The sequence below is a fragment of the Haliotis rufescens genome, unplaced genomic scaffold, assembly GCF_023055435.1.
Source record: "Haliotis rufescens isolate VD_foot unplaced genomic scaffold, xgHalRufe1.0.p SCAF_3, whole genome shotgun sequence".
NCBI classification, from domain to species: domain Eukaryota; kingdom Metazoa; phylum Mollusca; class Gastropoda; order Lepetellida; family Haliotidae; genus Haliotis; species Haliotis rufescens.
In genome coordinates this window covers 35,728,736-35,749,101 of record NW_025964001.1, presented here as the reverse complement: position 1 = coordinate 35,749,101, position 20,366 = coordinate 35,728,736, and the positions used below count along the sequence as shown (strand labels likewise).

General features: G+C 40.4%; 1 protein-coding gene across 2 annotated transcripts in view; it reads left to right on the top strand.

Annotated features, from left to right (window-relative positions):
• Positions 1-19,692, top strand: part of LOC124119266 (probable gamma-butyrobetaine dioxygenase) — a 31,939-nt gene extending 12,247 nt beyond the window's left edge. For both annotated transcript variants that reach the window (XM_046481734.2, XM_046481726.2), the window contains 13 exons: positions 258-355; positions 2,402-2,529; positions 3,706-3,845; positions 6,632-6,687; positions 7,613-7,688; positions 8,100-8,144; positions 8,317-8,441; positions 9,773-9,913; positions 13,182-13,242; positions 13,795-13,848; positions 14,533-14,601; positions 15,405-15,509; positions 17,733-19,692. In XM_046481734.2, coding sequence (XP_046337690.2) covers positions 258-355; positions 2,402-2,529; positions 3,706-3,845; positions 6,632-6,687; positions 7,613-7,688; positions 8,100-8,144; positions 8,317-8,441; positions 9,773-9,913; positions 13,182-13,242; positions 13,795-13,848; positions 14,533-14,601; positions 15,405-15,509; positions 17,733-17,840 — 1,206 coding nt within the window. In that variant the 3' untranslated portion in view covers positions 17,841-19,692. The remainder of the gene's footprint in view (positions 1-257; positions 356-2,401; positions 2,530-3,705; positions 3,846-6,631; positions 6,688-7,612; positions 7,689-8,099; positions 8,145-8,316; positions 8,442-9,772; positions 9,914-13,181; positions 13,243-13,794; positions 13,849-14,532; positions 14,602-15,404; positions 15,510-17,732) is intronic.
• The last annotated feature ends 674 nt before the right edge of the window (positions 19,693-20,366 follow it).

The window sequence follows — 20,366 nt, the reverse complement described above, 5'->3', positions numbered from 1 at the left end:
TCAAGGAAACAATGGCTTTATATGTTCATCATTGTGTTATTTTGGTTTAAACATGACATCTGTTTGGTACATTTCTGCAAATTTTGGATTCTGTAATTAAAAAAATAAAAAAAATAAAAATTCATCAATAAGAATTTTTATTCGCAGAAAAAGTACCATCTGCTATGTTTCTCCTGCATGGTTACAATTCAACAGAGCATTTCAGAAGATTAATTCTTTTTGAGACAGCAACATTAACCCCTTCACTGCTTCTACAGAGGCATACAAGTACCTGTCCCACAACCCTCAAAGCAAACACTGTAAGCAACTCGGGGATGACTCTGGATGTGGAATGGTCAGATGGCTCCAAGTCAAGGTAAACCGTAACATGCTTATAATATTTTCTACTTATATATAAAACTTGTGTTTGGGCGGTGGGGAAGCCTAGGGGTTAAGGCATTCGCTTGTCCTACCCGGATGTGATTCCCTACACATGGACAGTGTGTGAAGCTCATTTCTGGTGTCCCCTGACATGATGTTGCCGGAATATTGGAAGTAAAGCCGTAGTCACTCACTCAATCACTGTTTAACTCACTCAATCACTGTTTAACTCACTCAATCACTGAATAACTCACTCAATCACTGTTTAATTCACTAAATCACTGTTTAACTCACTCAATCACTGTTTAACTCACACAATCACTGTTTAATTCACTAAATCACTGTTTAACTCACTCAATCACTGTTTAACTCAGTCAATCACTGATTAACTCCCTCAATCACTGTTTAACTCACTCAATCACTGTTTAACTCACGCAATCACTGTTTAACTCACTCAATCACTGTTTAATTCACTAAATCACTGATTAACTCCCTCAATCACTCATTAACTCACCCAATCACTCATTAACTAACTCACACTTGAGTAATTGGCTCTTCTTTTCTTATTGAATGTTTCATAAGAGTGAGCAAGTTAATGTTGTTTTGTGCAACAGTGATAAATTTTCATGCTGAGGACTACCAATATACTATATATTTTTGGGTACATGTCAAGCTTTTAAGACCCAAAACCTGGTCACTGATAAGTTCAGTTCAGCCAATAACCTAAACAAATGTTCCGTGACATGTGTCTACAATGAGATCAGATAAAACCTGCCACTACATAATTTAACAGTCCGTTGCCTGTATATACAATGATTATGTATGGGAGAAATGTTATTACAAACCTGTAACAAAACTCCATAATTTTCGATTTATGTTTGGTAAAAAATGTACATATGAACATGATGACCTTTGTGTGAGCGCGTATTGTTTTAGGATGATTTTTGCAATATTCCAGCAGTATCATGGCAGGTTACACCAGAAATGGGCTTAGCATATTTTGCCCACGGGGAATCGAACCCAGCCTTCTGCTTGAAGGGCCAACACTTTAGCCACTAGGCTACCCCACTGCCCCCCGTAATGAGCTTGGAGAAAGGGTCAAAATGATTGATTATTACACTCAGCCATGCTCCTTGGAGACGACAAAGTAATATCTCCAGCTTTCTGTTGGAATGTATACTCCATCTAAAATTATCTTATGAACAAAATTGGCACGCAGCTCTTTCATCAAGCTCAAAATCAATTCTTTACAGTTTATTCAAAACAAATTTCGGCTTAGAAACATATTTAAAAGAATTATCAATTTTTAAATATAGACGTGCCCTTGTGCAATTTAGATGCTGTTGTCACCAGCTCCGAGATGTGACTGGGAGGTATAAAAAAAGAGTTAAAATCTGAGAGGTTGTGTCTTGCTTGCAATCAAAATCAAATTGAAGATGAATTTCATTTTATAATAATTTGTGATCGATATGTACATTCAAGACGAAAATATATACCCAAAAAGTTTTACCTGTACCCCTCCATAATATTTTAATGGCATCAAATAATGTATTAATCATTCAAAATCTATCCGTATTCATCTACAAAGCAATGAAACTATGTCTTGTGTAAATCACCTAAAGTTTACTTTTTGTATTATAATGTTTCTCTCTCACTGTATACTATGTAATGTATAATGGGCCTGTGGCCTACAATACCTACTGAATAAAGACTATAAAGACTACTAATTATTTAGGTAATAATCAGGTAGTCGTTTGATGTAATATCTTGAATACTCAGGTGGATGTACATAAATCTATTACAAAATATTTTTTTACTGTTGTCTTTGCCATCATTTTCTGCCTCTTGCATATCAACAAGGGCCCCGAAAACCACGTGTCCTAATGAAATTTTTTTTTTAGTATTATACTTCTCATTTTCTGGGCTCAATCAATCCCAGGATTTAGAAATGGGTAGTATTGTCTGTTTTGCCACATTTAATTGTGCTGGGTTTATTGTCTTAATTAGTTTTTGGTCATCAATTACAATATCTGTGATCCAGGTTTCATGGGGCATGGCTGCGTCACAACTGTCATTGCCAGGATTGTAAGCAGCTGGACAGCGGTCAGAAGACAATGGACGTCGTCAGTATTCCACCTGATGTTTCTGTAGCATCTGCAAACATTTCAGGTGCCATTTGACATTTCACTTGCTTCCTCTGTAACATCCGTTGGCCATTTTGATCAAATGTCAGACATTTGACTGCAAAAATTTGCAAGGTACAGTCCTTGTTAGAAATTGGCTGATTTCTTCTCTTGAATCTGTCAGAGACCATATAGGAATTTATTTTATGGTCTCTGACATATTCATGAGTAGAAGGTGCGGTCGGGTAGCCTAGTGGTTAAAGCGTTCGCTCGTCAAGCTGAAGACCCAGGTTCGATTCCCGACATGGGTACAATGTGTGAAGCCCATTTCTGGTGTCCCCCGCCGTGATATTGCTGGAATATTGCTAAAAGTGGCGTAAAACCATACTCACTCATGAGTAGAAATGTAAAGCATGTCTCATGGTGACTGTCACTGTCATGATGCTCTTTATTGCTGATTTCAGCATGTTTATGTCTCTCTTTCCCCATCCCCTCAAATGTGCCCCCACCCCCCCAAATGTGCCCAGTTTCGACTGTCCACACCAGAAGTGCACAAGAAAAAGTGGTATAGAAGAGTGAGTGAGTGAGTGAGGTTTTACGCCGCTTATAGCAATATTCCAGCAATATCACGGCGGGGGACACCAGAAATGGGCTTCATATATTGTACCCATGTGAGGAATCAACCCGGGTCTCAGGCATGATCAGTGAATGCTTTAATCACTAGGCTACCCGACCACCCCTGGTACTGAAGAGAACATAAAAGTGTGATTATCGTTACTGTTGCTTGTTGCTTGATGTACCTGTTATCCTGGTTTTCTTTTATGGTGGAGACAACCTCCAAACTTGTGATAAATGAGTCAGTATCATCAGCAACACTATGAACATGTTTGTGATCAATCACAATGGTTGGTTGGTTGGTGGGTTGTTTAACACCGCACTCAGCAATATTCAAGCTATATGATGGCGGTCTGTAAATAATCGAGTCTGGACCAGACAATCCAGTGATTAATATCATGAGCATTGATCCACGCAATTGGAATCGATGACATGCATCAACCAAGTCAGCGAGCCTGACCACCCGATCCTGTTAGTCGCCTCTTACGACAAGCATAATCGCCCTTTACGGCAAGCATGGGTTGCTGAAGACCTATTCTACCCCAGATCTTCACGGGTCTATGCACATATTGGTTGCCTGTGACAGAGTGGTTTGCTTCTGTACCAGGTGCTGCAGTGGAGCTGGAATGGTCCTGTGGACATGTGGGCAGAGTGCCACTCCAGTACCTGCACTCCAACTGCTACTCCCAGGAAGCTCGACACCGACGTGCCGCTCAGGTCCAACTCACCGAAGAGTGCACTGCCAGAGTAGGTATATCATATTTAAGAAATATATGTCTAGTGGGAGTTGTTTATAGTACAATAAAACACTGCAGGGAGAATAATCCATCAGGGGCGCATGAGTTTATTTCTTATAAGAGATATCAACATAATATACAGCCTCTTTAAGGATAAAGATAAAATTTAACAGCTTTAAAAATATTTACCCATATTTTAATAATGATGATTCCCTGAATAGAATCCGACCTCGGCAATGTCGGTCAAGTCCATTTTATGAACAGATTTGTTTTGGTATTGGTATTTCCAGCATATTCTCACAATCCTCACATCAATTATCTGTACCTCATCTCCCAATATGGATTGTCATGTCACTACAATTTTTGGATGCAATTATCAGCCACTGCGTTTATCTGCGCACCCCAGCTACATCTATAGGGAACAACTCACTACACACTTCCCTATTTAAAATAATGTTGTCCAATATATGACATCATCAAGTTGCGAGCACATGTTCTGAAATCCAGAAATGACATCATGATAGAACCATGTTTTATCGTGAAATAAACCATGCTTTGTTCTTCATTGTTCTTTACAATTTATCACGTTGCTATCTCATATACAGGTATCCCTGGGCTTGTTGCAGTACTGTTTAATTTAGGGAACTCAATAACCTGTTAAAATGAAGGTTTTGACTTGTGCTTCTTCCATACTTTATGTTTAACGATGTTATAGTTGCCCAAAGAGAATGTATGTTTTGGACGATTTAAAAAAAATAAAACAGTACAGCGACAAAACCATTTCCATAATTATAAGATATCTCTGCATAAAGCATGTGTTTGTGAATCACTATCAAACAGTCATACCAGGTGTTATATTACAATAAATATATATGAGATTTGCTTAGAAGTTTATGTAAGTGGATCAATGGTATGTCACTTCTCAGTTGTCATGAATTGAACACTGTTCACTATACCTCAGTCCTAATTAGAGAATGTACAGGTTTGGTCAGTGAGCAATGGCACCAATACCAACAGTTGTGTCCCATCTCAGCCCTTTACACAACTGCTTAGATGAGAACTAGACTTTGTATGATTGGAAGTCCCAGAAAGTTTGATTTAAGTCATACAAAACCAACTTTCAGTAAGCAGAGCATCCCTATAAAAGTCCAGTTTCCACCCTTGCTGAACTTGGCTGGAATTATGGAGTTATATATTCGCTACTAACGAATCTATGCATAGTCCTATCAAAATTGCATAACAAAATCAACATCCGGTTTGTAAACTGTTGTGCACATTTCGGTCAATTGCGGTTGCAAAGCATGTGTATCAACAGATGTGTGTCAACAGATGTGTATCAACAGATGTGTGTCAACAGATGTCTGTCAACAGATGTGTGTCAACAGATGTGTATCAACAGATGTATGTCAACAGATGTGTGTCAACAGATGTGTGTCAATAGATATTTTCCAAATCTTTCCATGTTATATTTACGTGTGCACATGATTTGATGCACCTTGCGAAGTATGACCTGTTTTTTTACAATATAGATCTTGAGTATCGATAAGATCATCCTGACTGTGCACGGCCATTTTGTTTGAAGAAAATGCAAGTGATATGAGATGTCGAATTTGATTGGTCAATAGGAGGGACATAGAAGGGATATAACTTGTAAAAAACACTGGTGGTGCAACCATCAAGTCCAGAAATTCCGGCCTAGTTCGTCAAGGGTGGAAACTACACTTTTACAACTCCCTTGCCTCCGGAAGAGGGAGGGAATAACTGACAGCTTGAATCACAACTGCCACGGGGTGGTGAGGTAGGCCAGTGGTTAAAGCGTTCGCTCATCACGCCAAAGCACCGTGTTCGATTCCCCACATGAGTACAATACCGTTCGTTTGAAGGTGTAAAAATTAATAAAATAGATTACAATGGTAAGTCTGGATATATTATGAACTGTTTTTATAACCAGACAGTGTAATTACATGATTCGTTTGCGTACTTCATTACGGATTTGTTGACATGGTATTTCTGGTGCTACGGGCTCACAGTAATGTCTTTGTTTTGGGGGAAAAAAACCCCATCAAAACTCTTTAACCCTGTGTATAAGACGACCCCCCTTGAAAGCCCCCTAATTTGAGGTATGAAAAACTCACCGATACACAACAATATACGGTGTCTGAAACTCATTTCTGGTATTCCAAAAATGATATTGCTGGAATATTACTAAAAGTTTTTCTAAGACCATACTCATTCAAAATTGCTTGGTCTGCCACTTGGCCTGAGCTAACCCTGGGACAGTAGGAACTTCAAGGCTTGGCTCTGTGAAGTGCTGTTTACAGCCATAGGGTGGATATTGCTCATGTGAAACTAAAGGTGAGGTGAAAATGGGGTTTAACGTCGTGTCCAAGATTATTGCACTTATATAGCGATGTGCATGCATGTGTATGTGTGTGTGTGTGTGGCTGCTTGTACTTGTCCAGACTGCTGCCGATTTATAGTGCTAGCACACTGAGATACCATGACGCAGTTTAACATGAATACCCCACTCAGACACAGTATACTGACTCCGAGCCGACCAGTCCTTGTTTTAGCCCCTTAATGCCAAGCGCCAGACAGGGTAACAACAAGTACCATCTTTCAATGTCTTTTGGTATGACGTGGCTGGGGATCAAACCCGGACCTTCCGCTCTGGGGGCGGACGCTCTACCATTAGACCACAGAGGCGGTCTGTGAAACTAAAAATACTGTTGTGTTGTAAAGAAGGATGTTCCTTTAAACACTTTACAGAGAGTCTCTTGTTTCACTTTATTTCAGAGTATCCCAGCCCTGCCATACAGTGATGTTGTGCAGTCACAGCGTCATCTTCTCAAGTAAGCCGATTGTGCAGAGTAATAGAGGTGACATATGCAATGCAAGAACTGGACTACACTGGGGATAAGATACAAAGTAGTTCTCAGTGTCTGTTTACATGAATATAGACTGAAATCAATGATGGCAGGCAAATATAAAGGAAATAGTATAAGTTTTAGCAGGATAACTTGATGTACATGGGGTTTTATGCGTCCCGCGTTAGGTTTTATACCACGAGGCAGAGTTGAGTGGTATATAATCTAACAAGGGACGCATAAAACTCCATGCACCCCGAGTTATCCTGCTACAACAAATTTATCTTTTGTACACATTTTAGTATGACATTGTAAAAGAATTAAACAAATTCAAATTTGATAGAAGACGCCTGTTGGATTGAGCTTGTGCTATGTCACGTGACTTTCATTGGCTTGGAAAAAGTTAGCAGGTTTTTCTTTGAAGTTGGGTATTATAAATTTATTCTGCCTCTCAGAAATCCACTGGTTTAGAGATGGGGCTGGTGTGTGTGTTATAAGGGATTTATTCTCCCGCTGAGAAATTTATCTCCCTCCAAGGCGGGATACACAGTATTTTATCAAGATCACTTGGAGCAATCAGATCTCATCATTCTGGCATGGAGGTATGATAATATGACTCAGTCATAATTCTTATGCCAACATATACAACAAAATATGAGATCATTCGAAATAAGTAACTTGAAATATTCTTAGCAAATATTAAATTAAAGTTAAGTCATTGTGTCCAATTATTGGATTCAACGTAATAATATTCAATATGTTTTATTCAATATAAAAGTTTTTCACATACCCTTTGATGTTATATCACTGAATATAAGTGAGCTTCTCTACCTGTGTTCTCTTCTTTTTAAAATTACAACTTTATCATTATTATTATCATTAGCTTTATTATTGTTATCATTAATGACAGATGGCTGACGCTAATAAATCAATATGGTGTCTGCCTGCTGACAGGGGTTCCTCTGGAGGAGAACATGGTAACAAAGGTATGGAACGATCGACTATCCTCAATTATGTGGTCTGCTTGCACCAGTCTGGACTAGCGCCAGTTTATAGTGCTATCCCACTGAGATTCCATGCTCCAGTTTAACATGGATTCCCAACTCAGCCACAGTATACTGACTCTGAGCAGTCCTTGTTGCATCCCCTTAAAGCTCTCAGGCAGGGTAACAACAAGTACCATTTTTTGACGTATTTGGTTATACATGGCTGAGGATCGACCACCCACCTTTTAGATCTCTACACATTCCACGGATGGTTAAATAAAATGTGTTCAGTAAACTGACAAAATTCATGTGTCATGACGTTAAGGCTATTTGATGGACTAGACTGTACCTTGAAAGGCCTCCCTGAACTTTTTTTGAGTGACGCTGCCATGTGTTTGTTTTTGTTGCCAGGTTGCAGAGTTGATTGACAAGCCTCAACATACCATATATGGACATGTAAGTTATTGTTAACATCCAGGGGCCCGTTCTACAAAGCAATCTCAGTGTCACGATTGTCGTAAGTCTATGTTAAAAATATGGGAGTTACGATCGAGTTTTCAAAAACAGACTACACATTATTATTGATATGTTCATTTAAGAGTAAATATTTTTCCCATTGACTTTCTAGAAATTTGATGTAGTGAACACGCCTCGTCCGATCAACATCGCCTACTCCAATGTTGGCCTTGACCTTCACATGGACCTGGTGTACTATGAGTCTCCACCCGGGCTGCAGCTCCTGTTTGCCAGAAGGTGACAACAGAAGTAAATAAAATACGGCTAGGACGTCACACTTTTGTTTCAACTGTAAAATGTAACAGATTGTACAGATAATGTTTGCGTAACTGAACATTCATTACAAATAGTGAGTGAGTATGGTTTAACACCGCTTTTAGCAATATTCTAGCAATATCACGGCGGGGGACACCAGAAATGGGCTTCACGCATTTTACCCATGTCGGGAATCGAACCCCGTCGGGTCTTCGGTGTGACGAGCGAACGCTTTAACCACTAGGCTACCTGACCGCCCCTCATTACAAATAATGAGTCAACAGCTGATATCATTATTCATAACAAATTTCCATTAGCTTGTGCATTATCTTTCACATAATAAGTGAATAATCTGCCTAAACATTGTATGGATGAATTGTGACAACATAACGGTATCTGTACATATGGCCAGACCCATGAATAGGTTTGTTTTCTGATTTTCTTGATCAGTATGACAAAATAAAAAAATAGATTAATTTGCAGTTAAGAAACTATTGAAATAAGTAAAGTTACAATACGAAAATAACATAGTTTCTTTACAATAATTTGAAACACTTTTTAAGAAGTACTTTGAATGACACAATGCTCAAGACAGATGACACTGTACTCTGTACAGTCAAATTACTAGAAGTAAACGAAGAGATGGTGACGTCACTCATGTGAAACTGCTGTTGAAAATGGGTCAAGGGTATTTAATATCAGGATAGAATTGATCTTAATACCCGGGGGGGATGGGTGGCCCAGTCGTCAAAGGCGCAGTGTTGCATCCCTTAGGCACGCCAGAAACCTATGATTGTGGGTTCGAATCTCGGTTCGCCTCGTTTATGTTTCTAGGTTTGTCAGCACCATACCCGTGCTCGTGGATTTCACCAAAATGGTAAACGTCTGAGACCTCACTTCAGGCTTTCCTCCCACATTAAGCTGACACGCTGTGGAATAATGTTAAAAGCGGCGTTAAACCCAACTCACTCACTCTTAATACCCTATATAATGCAAACCAACACTCAGCTTTGACCATGCAGATAGGCTGTGGGGATTCCGGTTTATAATTGGTCCCCAGCAGCATTGCAGATCATGAAATGTGCACCCATGAAGATCTGGATTAGAATAGGTCTTCAGTACCCATTCTTGTCCTAAAAGGCCACTATGCTTGTTAAGGCGACTAACAGAGTCAGGTAGTGAGACTCATGGTTGATGCATGTCATCGTATCCCAATTGCTTAGATTGATTTTCACTGTGTCAATCACTGGATTTTTTGGTCCAGACTTGATTATCAAGCTGTAATATTGCTGAGTGTGGCCATGTAATTACAGGTTCGACCAGTGTGTTGAGGGTGGAGAGAGCGTATTCGTTGATGCGTTCCGAGTGGCAGAAGATTTCAGGCAGAAGGACCCAGATCACTTCCAAACTCTCGTAGAGGTTCCTGCGACTTTCCAGAAGGTGCACTATGACAGGTGGGATTAACTATCAGCTGTCCTCAATACACCATGAAGGACAAGGGATTATGGTCCAAGGTCCACATGACTTCTGGCAATATTCCAGCAATATCACAGCAGGGGCCATAGAAATGGGCTTCACACATTGTACTCTTGTGGCAGAAGGGTCCCCTCCTTAGGCATGACAAGTGAAGAATCTTACCACTAGGCTACCCTAACACCCCCAGCAAATCTTCTGCAATTTTTCAGTCATCTTGCAACATGTCAGTTATAAGCTGTGGCCAGTGTCTGTGCCATGCTATGAGGTGAGGTGAAATGGGGTTTCAAGTCACGTTTAAGATTATTGCGTTTATATAGTGATGTGCATGTAGTTTTATAGTGCTAGACATCGGAGATACCATGCCGCATGAATACCCACTGAGACACAGCTGAGCCAACCAGTACTTGTTATGTCCCCTTAATGTCGAGCACCAGGCAGGGAAACAACAAGTACCACCTTAACATCTTTTGGTATGACGTTGACGAGGATTGAACCATCAAACTTCTGCTCTCTCAGTCCATTAACCAGACCACTGAGACAGTCTCTATGCAGTGAGTGAAGGAATTGAGCACAGTGGGGATTGGGTGGTCACTATGTCTGCACAGTATGGTGTGAACTTGATGGGAGGTCACAGGGGAAGATAAGTCATGTGACCTGGGTAACTCCCATTGTTTAGCATTGACTTAAAATATCTATAGCACTACAATCATTTTGAGCCAGTGGGCCCTGGGACCCGTTCCACAAGTTGATCGTAACGCCAAGACGATCATAACCATACTTCAACAACCGCCTCCGTGGTCTAGTGGTTGAGCATCCGCCCGGGGAGCGGAAGGTCCGGATTTCGATCCCCAGCCGTGTCATACCAACAGACGTTAAAAGATGGTACTTGTTGTGACGTTGTCTGGCGGTGGGCATAAAGGGGCTAAAAGAGGACTGGTCCGCTCAGAGTCAGTATACTGTGTCTGAATGGGGTATTCATGTTAAACTGCGGCATGGTATCTTAGTGGGGTAGCACTATAAATCGGCAATAGTCCAGACTAGTACAAGCAGACACGCACGCACGCACGCACGCACGCACGCACGCACGCACACGTGCATGAACGTCGCTATATAAGTGCAATAATCTTGGACCGACGTTAAACCCCTTTTCACCTCACCTTGCCCATACTTCAACATAGATTTATGACAGTCATAGTGCTACGGAGTCAGACAGTTGAGTAGATATCAAAATAAATCATTCTCACTCGGGCGCGAACATAATCAGTAAATATTAAACATCATCACCTCAGAGTGAATTTTTACTTTGGCTTGTGATATACATACACAGACATACCCAATAATTCATGAGCATCTTCCTGAGGAAAGGGAGTTAAATGACTGTAAAAGTCCAGTTTCCACCCTGGCCGAACTAGGCCGAAATTTCTAGGATCGGGCATAACGCCTCCAGTGGCTATTACGAGTTATGTTCCTTCTATGTCCCTCCTATTGACCAATCAGATTCCACCTCTGATATCACTTGCATTTGCCAGAAATAAAATAGTGGCACCCAGTCAAGACAATCTGATTGATAATAAAGATCTCTATTGTAATAAAATGGGTCTTACTTCGCGAAATGCATCAGATCACGTGAGTACCTTGATTGAAAACATGAAAAGATTTGGAAAGTATCTATTGACGCTAAGTTGAAGGTACACATGCTTTGCAAAACCTGCAATTGATTGAAATCTGCATGGCAGTTTACGAACCAGAGTGTTTTCGTTACACGATTTTGATTGGACTGGGCATAGACTCATTTGTCCAGCCAAAAAATTACTCCCAGCCTAGTTTGGCAAGGGAGGAAATTGGAATTTTAGTATCAGTTACCTCCCTTGCCTCGGGCAGATTATATTAAGGAAGCACTATTGTTTACAAATTCACTGACTCCGGACAGAAAACAATAATTTGTCAATTTAGAGTAATTGCTTGTCTGCACTGAAAAACATGGAAAAATGCTAAATATATGGGAAAAGAATTTAAATTAGTTGAATTGAATAAAGACATAGTATATATAGACCCTGGCTACTGCAAACAATCAGTAAAAGTAATTATTTACAAGAAATGAATAATTGTTACTGTATACATATTGTTTTGTTTTTGACCTACATAGCCAGGCTTATCTGTGGGAAAAAACATGTGGGAAATAAGAGATTGTTATCTGAGGGGTGGGTCATTTATCATAGGGTGGTGGGCCCCAGGGATTGGTCTGAGGACTATATCATATTTTGTTGACACCACCCCACAACCATTTTATGTGACGTTTCCATGCCACCACAATACATGTAACATTTTTCCATGCCACCACAATACGTGTAACATTTTTTCATGCCACCACAATACATGTAACATTTTTTCCTGCCACCACAATACATGTAACATTTTTTCATGCCTCCACAATACATGTAACATTTTTTCATGCCTCCACAATACATGTAACATTTTTTCCTGCCACCACAATACATGTAACATTTTTTCATGCCACCACAATACATGTAACATTTTTTCTGCCACCACAATACATGTAACATTTTTTCATGCCTCCACAATACATGTAACATTTTTTCATGCCACCACAATACATGTAACATTTTTTCATGCCACCACAATACATGTAACATTTTTTCTGCCACCACAATACATGTAACATTTTTTCATGCCTCCACAATACATGTAACATTTTTCCATGCCACCACAATACATGTAACATGTTTTCACCAAAACCCACACTATTACCACATTTATATAAAAAATAATGTTAAATAGGCCAGGGTTGAAGGTCAAGGTCATAATTTTAACCCTGAAGTGGATGCAACTTTCTTTTTAAGACCGTTATGTGCAGAGAAAACTCAAGTTTGAAAACTGTCCGGCATTGGCCCGTATGTGTTTTCCCAAATTGGAGTTATCAAACCGGAAGTGATGTTATCAAACCTGGAAGTGATGTTATCAAACCTGAAGTACTTATAACTTTGTCATTAAGGTAGCTAGAGGCATGGGACATTCCATTTCAAAGTTGAACTACATTGGTCATGTGTGAGGTCAACTGGTTCTTGATGTATGTTCCTGATGTTATTCATTGATTAATATCTCTCACAAAGTCAAATCATTTTTCATTTGTTATCAACAATTATGTTTATATTAAAGGACATTAGACAGGTGAGCTACAGAGACTTATGACATTTTATGTACAAAAGTTATTTTCTTCCATCACAGAGAGGCTCCAGTTCACATGACCTTCCAACGACCTCACATTGTCCTCAACAGTAATAAAGAGGTCAGTGATGTATTGACATGTTTCACACCTGTAACATTCCATCCATCCATCCATCCATCCATCCATCCATCCATCCACCCATCTTCCAGTATTGTTTGTTTGTTGTTTAATGCAGCACTCAGTAATATTCTAGCTATGTGACTGTGATCTGTAAATAATCGAGTGTGGACTAGACAATCAAGTGATTGTCATCAAGAGCATCGATCCACGCCATAGGTAATACGATTACATACATCGACCAAGTCATTGAGCCTGACCACCTGATTCTGTTAGTTGTCTCTTACGGCAAGCATAGTCGCCTCTTACAGCAAGCATGGTTTGCTGAAGACCTATTCTCTACCCAGATCTTCAAGGGTCTCCTTCAAGTAATGCATGCTTCTTTGATTTATTTTGGCAAGAGAATATTGTCTAAGGAAACATGTCCGCCATGGCTAAGGTTTAGCAGAAGCAGATATGAAATGTAAGGGATGTGCCTCTGATTATTGTCTCACATATTTATTCAGACAATCTATTTTTTCCTATTCATGGCAACATTTAAGTAATCTGTTTCAGATTGTGAACGTCAATTGGGCTCCGCCATTTGAAGGACCATTATCAGTACCAGAGGTTCGCAACAATATGAGTAACATCAAAAGATTTTGACTTTAAGAGTTATATTATATGGATTTGTGAATAATAATATATTTATAACAGGCCTATTTATATTGTGCTGTATCCACACCACATGGTCGTGTTCAAAGCGCTGCACTACTTAGTACTATTACAAGTGTGCACTTAACCACCATTCTCAGCTCCTAAGGGAGTACACAACCAGCTGTCTCTGAGGCACTAAAAGGCTAACAACTATGGTATTAGCTAAACCCTAAATAGGCCCCATCCTTAAATGGGCCTCAGCCAGAGACAGGATAGGGGAGATAACTCCCACGAGCATGCTGCCGGCTGGAAGTACATGCACATGGCATCAGCCACACTCTTGTACACAGCTACACCTACAGTGATTAAACACAGTAAACGAACCAAGACATATCTTTGTCATATCGCCACAACAACCAAAATTGCCATCTCATCCAACCAGGTACCCGTTCACTGCTTTGTGGACAGAGGCACATTTCGAACGAAGTTACATGCCCATGGGGACACCATATGTGTTGCATGGGCTGCAGTGTGGGGCATGACCAAGGCCCTAGAAACTCCCAGGAGCCAAGCTGCTGAAAACAGTCGGCGCATGGTCCTGTGTCTGTGTCAAAGAATTTGTATTTTAAGTGAATTGATTTAATTATCAACTTTTAGGCTGACGTAGAAAGATACTATGCAGCCTACCAGAGTTTTGCCAAATGTCTTCAGGTGTCGTCCCACGCAGTAAGTACATGTCCCAGAAGCTGTTGACAACTGTGGCAGTATCCCAGATTAGACCTGATTAAGATTCATGTGTTTTCTTAACACCATACTGTTGTAATATGTTGTAAGATTCATTGTGTCCTCCCACCTCCCAAAAGATACATATGGATACAGAGCTCCAGATAAGCTGCGTATCTGCGTGAAATACGCATCAGAAATGCAGAAATACACAGTAACATATAATCCAAGCGTATCAAATACGCAACGAACAATACAGATACGCTACAAAAATAAAACTTGTGCGTATCATCAAAATATTGTGAAGTAACCCTGCGTAATCGATTAGCAAATGAGCAACTTATTTTGAAATTATAAGTTGGCATTCCGTCAACCTTGCCAAACTCAATGATGACAGTCAGATCATGATCATTTGCCATCACACTTTCTTGTGGAAGTATCATTGTATTTTTGAGTCCTATAAAGCTCTCGAACCCACACGACACCAGTTTGCAGGGACTAGATGAATAGTGTTTTTAAATATTTAACTTAAATACTAACATGTGTAAAAACTAGTGGGTAACAGAAATTTGAATACCCAATGATTTTAAAATGCATGGGTAAAATACCCACAACACCAAAAGCTTATCTGGAGCTCTGTGGATATATACAAAGTATAACTGTCCAGATCTGGAAATTTCAGATAGTTTCACATTTCTTCACAGAACATTGAATATTGTCAGAAAGGTGGGATTTGTAGGTATGAGCAAGGCTTTACTGTAAATGCTTGATCTCTTGCAATGTACATGGAACTGTTTGTGTTTCAGTTAATCTATCGACTTCAGGAGGGTGACGTAGTTGTGTTCAACAACCGCAGGATGCTTCATGGTCGCCACAGTTTCTCGCTCAACGGAGGTGTTCGTCTACTGGAGGTAGGGTTATGTTGGCAATACGTCTATTGTTGCAATCTAATAGCGGTGTTCGTCTACTGGTGGTAGGATTATGTTGACAATACGTCTATTGTTGCCCTCTAATGGTGGTGTTCATCTACTGGAGGTAGGATTATGGTGACAATACGTCTATTGTTGCCCTCTAATGGCGATGGTTGCCTACTAGAGGTAGGATTATGTTGACAATAGTCCATTGTTGCCCTCTAACGGCGGTGGTTGCCTACTGGAGGTAGGATTATGTTGACAATGGTCTATTGTTGCCCTCTAGTGGCGGTGTTCATCTACTGGAGGTAGGATTATGTTGACAATACGTCTATTGTTGCCCTCTAGTGGTGGTGTTCGTCTACTGGAGGTAGGATTATGGTGACAATACGTCTATTGTTGCCCTCTAATGGCGGTGTTCATCTACTGGAGGTAGGATTATGTTGACAATGGTCCATTGTTGCCCTCTAATGGCGATGGTTGCCTACTGGAGGTAGGATTATGTTGACAATGGTCTATTGTTGCCCTCTAGTGGCGGTGTTCATCTACTGGAGGTAGGATTATGTTGACAATACGTCTATTGTTGCCCTCTAGTGGCGGTGTTCGTCTACTGGAGGTAGGATTATGGTGACAATACGTCTATTGTTGCCCTCTAATGGCGGTGTTCATCTACTGGAGGTAGGATTATGTTGACAATGGTCCATTGTTGCCCTCTAATGGCGATGGTTGCCTACTGGAGGTAGGATTATGTTGACAATGGTCTATTGTTGCCCTCTAGTGGCGGTGTTCATCTACTGGAGGTAGGATTATGTTGACAATACGTCTATTGTTGCCCTCTAGTGGCGGTGTTCGTCTACTGAAGGTAGGATTATGTTGACAATACGTCTATTGTTGCCCTCTAATGGTGGTGTTCATCTACTGGAGGTAGGATTATGTTGACAATACGTCTATTGTTGCCCTCTAGTGGTGGTGTTCGTCTACTGGAGGTAGGATTATGTTGACAATAGTCCATTGTCGCCCTCTAATGGCGATGGTTGCCTACTGGAGGTAGGATTATGTTGACAATGGTCTATTGTTGCCCTCTAGTGGCGGTGTTCATCTACTAGAGGTAGGATTATGTTGGCAATACGTCTATTGTTGCCCTCTAATGGCGGTGTTCACATACTGGAGGTAGGATTATGTTGACAATACATCTATTGTTGCCCTCTAATGGCAATGATTGCCTATTAGAGGTAGGATTATGTTGACAATAGTCCATTGTTGCCCTCTAATGGCGATGTTCACATACTGGAGGTAGGATTATGTTGACAATAGTCCATTGTTGCCCTCTAATGGCGATGGTTGCCTACTAGAGGTAGGTTTATGTTGACAATAGTCCATTGTTGCCCTCTAATGGCGATGGTTGCCTACTAGAGGTAGGATTATGTTGACAATACGTCTATTGTTCCCCGCTAATGGCGGTGTTCACATACTGGAGGTAGGATTATGTTGACAATACATCTATTGTTGCCCTCTAATGGCAATGGTTGCCTATTAGAAGTAGGATTATGTTGACAATAGTCCATTGTTGCCCTCTAAATGGCGATGTTCACATACTGCAGGTAGGATTATGTTGACAATAGTCCATTGTTGCCCTCTAATGGCGATGGTTGCCTACTAGAGGTAGGATTATGTTGACAATACATTTATTGTTGCCCTCTAATGGCAATGGTTGCCTATTAGAGGTAGGATTATGTTGACAATAGTCCATTGTTGCCCTCTAATGGCAATGTTCACATACTGTAGGTAGGATTATGGTGACAATAGTCCATTGTTGCCCTCTAATGGCGATGGTTGCCTACTAGAGGTAGGATTATGTTGACAATAGTCCATTGTTGCCCTCTAATGGCGATGGTTGCCTACTAGAGGTAGGATTATGTTGACAATACGTCTATTGTTCCCCGCTAATGGCGGTGTTCACATACTGGAGGTAGGATTATGTTGACAATATGTCTATTGTTGCCCTCTAATGGTGATAGTTGCCTACTAGAGGTAGGATTATATTGAAAACATTTATTTTTGTCCTCAAATAGTGCTGCTTGCTTGATCAAGGTGGGGTAAACTTGATCCGCGACACGTCTATTGTTGCCCTTCTGACGTAGGTGCTTGTACTATTTCCTGTATGAAACAATGGTCTATCTTTATATGAAATGTGTACATTTACCTGAACTGATTATATTTCAGGGCTGCTATATTCATATTGACCACTTCAAGAGCAAGGTTCAAGTCCTCTCAAACACAGTAGGTGATGGGCGTCCTGCCAAAAGAGTAGGAAACCAGGACTGGTTCTAAAGTGTTAACGACTCTGATGGTGACAGCTCTGGTAGAAGAGTAGGAAAGCAGGTCTGATTGTAGTTTGTGCTGGAGCACTATTGTCTCAGTCTAAGGCATCTCTCCTTGCAGAATTTATATGTGTTAGGATTTGCTATTTATTGGTGTGACTCCAAGATTTGCCCGAATAATGACTCTTGATCAAGGGTCTATGACTTCAAATATATGGACTTATCATTTCAACCATTATACAATGGTATAAGTATTTGTTCTGAAGATAGTTAGTGTATCGTGTGTATTCTTCCTTTATTTGTTTCCAAGACTGTCACTTTGCATATGACTTGATAAACTTGATACAGGACAGATAGTAGAAGCACCGCTCCAAGCTGCGCAATCTATATCTCTCTGTGCTGCTCCATATAATCTATCTTGGTTTTGACTTATCACTGTCCATAGCTATGGGCTGATCCATGGTGTTTCCTAAAACTATGCATAAATATTAGGGGATATTTTGTTTTGAGGTGAAACTACAGGAAAAAAATCTATGTCTGGAAATGAAAGTAAGTGATTTATGTGGCAAGAACATTTGCCCCGATTATGTTTCTAGGTTTGTTAGCACCATACCCATGCTCGTGGGTTTCAGTGAAGTGGTAAACATCTGAGACCTGCATCACTTTGGGCTTTCCTCCCACATTAAGCTGACATGCTGTGATTTAACTGGAATACTGTTAAAAGCAGGGTTAAACACAACTCACTCACTCACTCTGCAGACTCCCCCGCAGATATGATCATATCATTTCTATTTGCCAATATCATATGGATAGGAAGATATGTCTTGATGATTCGCACTTGATGATCTCCTACTGGTACTTTTTTGGCAACCCTGTCACAATCTATTTGATTCGTAGTCCCACAGAAACTGAAAACTGCAGCATGATTCCATTCCTATAATGCTTGCCTTTTATGTGTAATTATATTTTTGATCATGCAACTTTCTGTGTACTTATTGGGTTGGTAGATTTTATAGGGTGCAGCACAGAGAGAGGGAGTTACACCACTCCATGAGGCTGATGTATATGTTAACATGTGCTTGATCTTGGACTGTTTACACTGACTTATAAACCTATCATTGTAACCATCTCCCAGACGACCTTTCTTTTGTAGTAAGACCACTCAGCAGGTTTTACAATTGCTCCTCAGGTTTTACAATTCCTCCCCAGGTTTTACAATTGCAATTGTAAAACCTGGGGAGCAATTGTAAAACCTGGGGAGCAATTAGAATGTTCATCAATTAACTTACTTTGAGTAAGGAAAATATGGTCATCGTCAGACATCCTCTCTTGTGAACAGTCAACGACACAATGCCATGTGGTACGACGCACGCGGTTCTTTCTGCACGTACAGCCCTCTTCTGCACGTGCAGTCTGTGCAGCGGCCCGCGATAACAACTGTTATAAAGCGTGTCTCGTTATACCACGCTTATTTGCGACCCGTATACCGCGTAAATATAAGCTCCAAAAATGACATCGATTAATGGATAGCGGTTTATAAGTTGGACAAACCATTCCACCTCAAGAATGGTATGATTGTATAACCGGGTAGGCACAGAAAAGCCTCGGACGCTACGCGTTCTTGGCTTTTCTGTGCCTACCCGGTTATACAATCATACCATTCCTGAGGTGTCATGGTTTCTCCATTACATAATATACCTGCTCACCACTGTAATGACATCATCATAATACTTGTACTTGAGCCATGCACATGACAATATATAAACATGTCAGTGTGTTATTGTTTTGTTTTCCTTACAATAAATAAAACGTACGAGATGCTTTGAGGACTCTTTTCAAATAAAACGACTATTACAAGTACATTTGATTGTTTGTTGTTTAACACTGCACTCATCAATATACCAGCAGCGGTCTGTAAATAATGGAGTCCGGACAAGACAATCTAGAGATTGACATCATAAGCATCAATCCAAGCAATTAGGATATGATGACATGCATCAACCAAGTCCTAATCCCATTAGCCGCCGCTTTGCGATAAGCATGTTTAAGTTCATTTCAAACCCGGATGTTCACAGGTCTCTATTGCACTTCTGACTGCCTATAATGCGTAGGACACACTGGTCCAAGATGTTGTATATTCCTGTGCAGACTGGCAATTGGCCTAAAATTGTAGCAGCTGATTGGCCTTGACCGAGGGATTTAGCAGCTGATTGGCCTTGACCGAGGGATTTAGCAGCTGATTGGCCTTGACCGAGGGATTTAGCACCTGATTGACCTTGACCGAGTCACCACTATGTATGTTTAAGCAGAGTGGTCAACATCAATGACTGGTTCACTTAACTTCTCTTACCGTTCCCCTCATTGGTTTCTAGTTTAGTATCAGTCTTTCTATATGTCACTACTGAGGTTTGGTATAATTCTCCTGTAAGAAGTGCACTGAAAATCCTACTGCACACTCCTACATCTCCGATTGGATACAAATCATAAAATATTAGTGAGTGAGTGAGTGAGTGAGTGAGTATGGTTTTACGCAGCT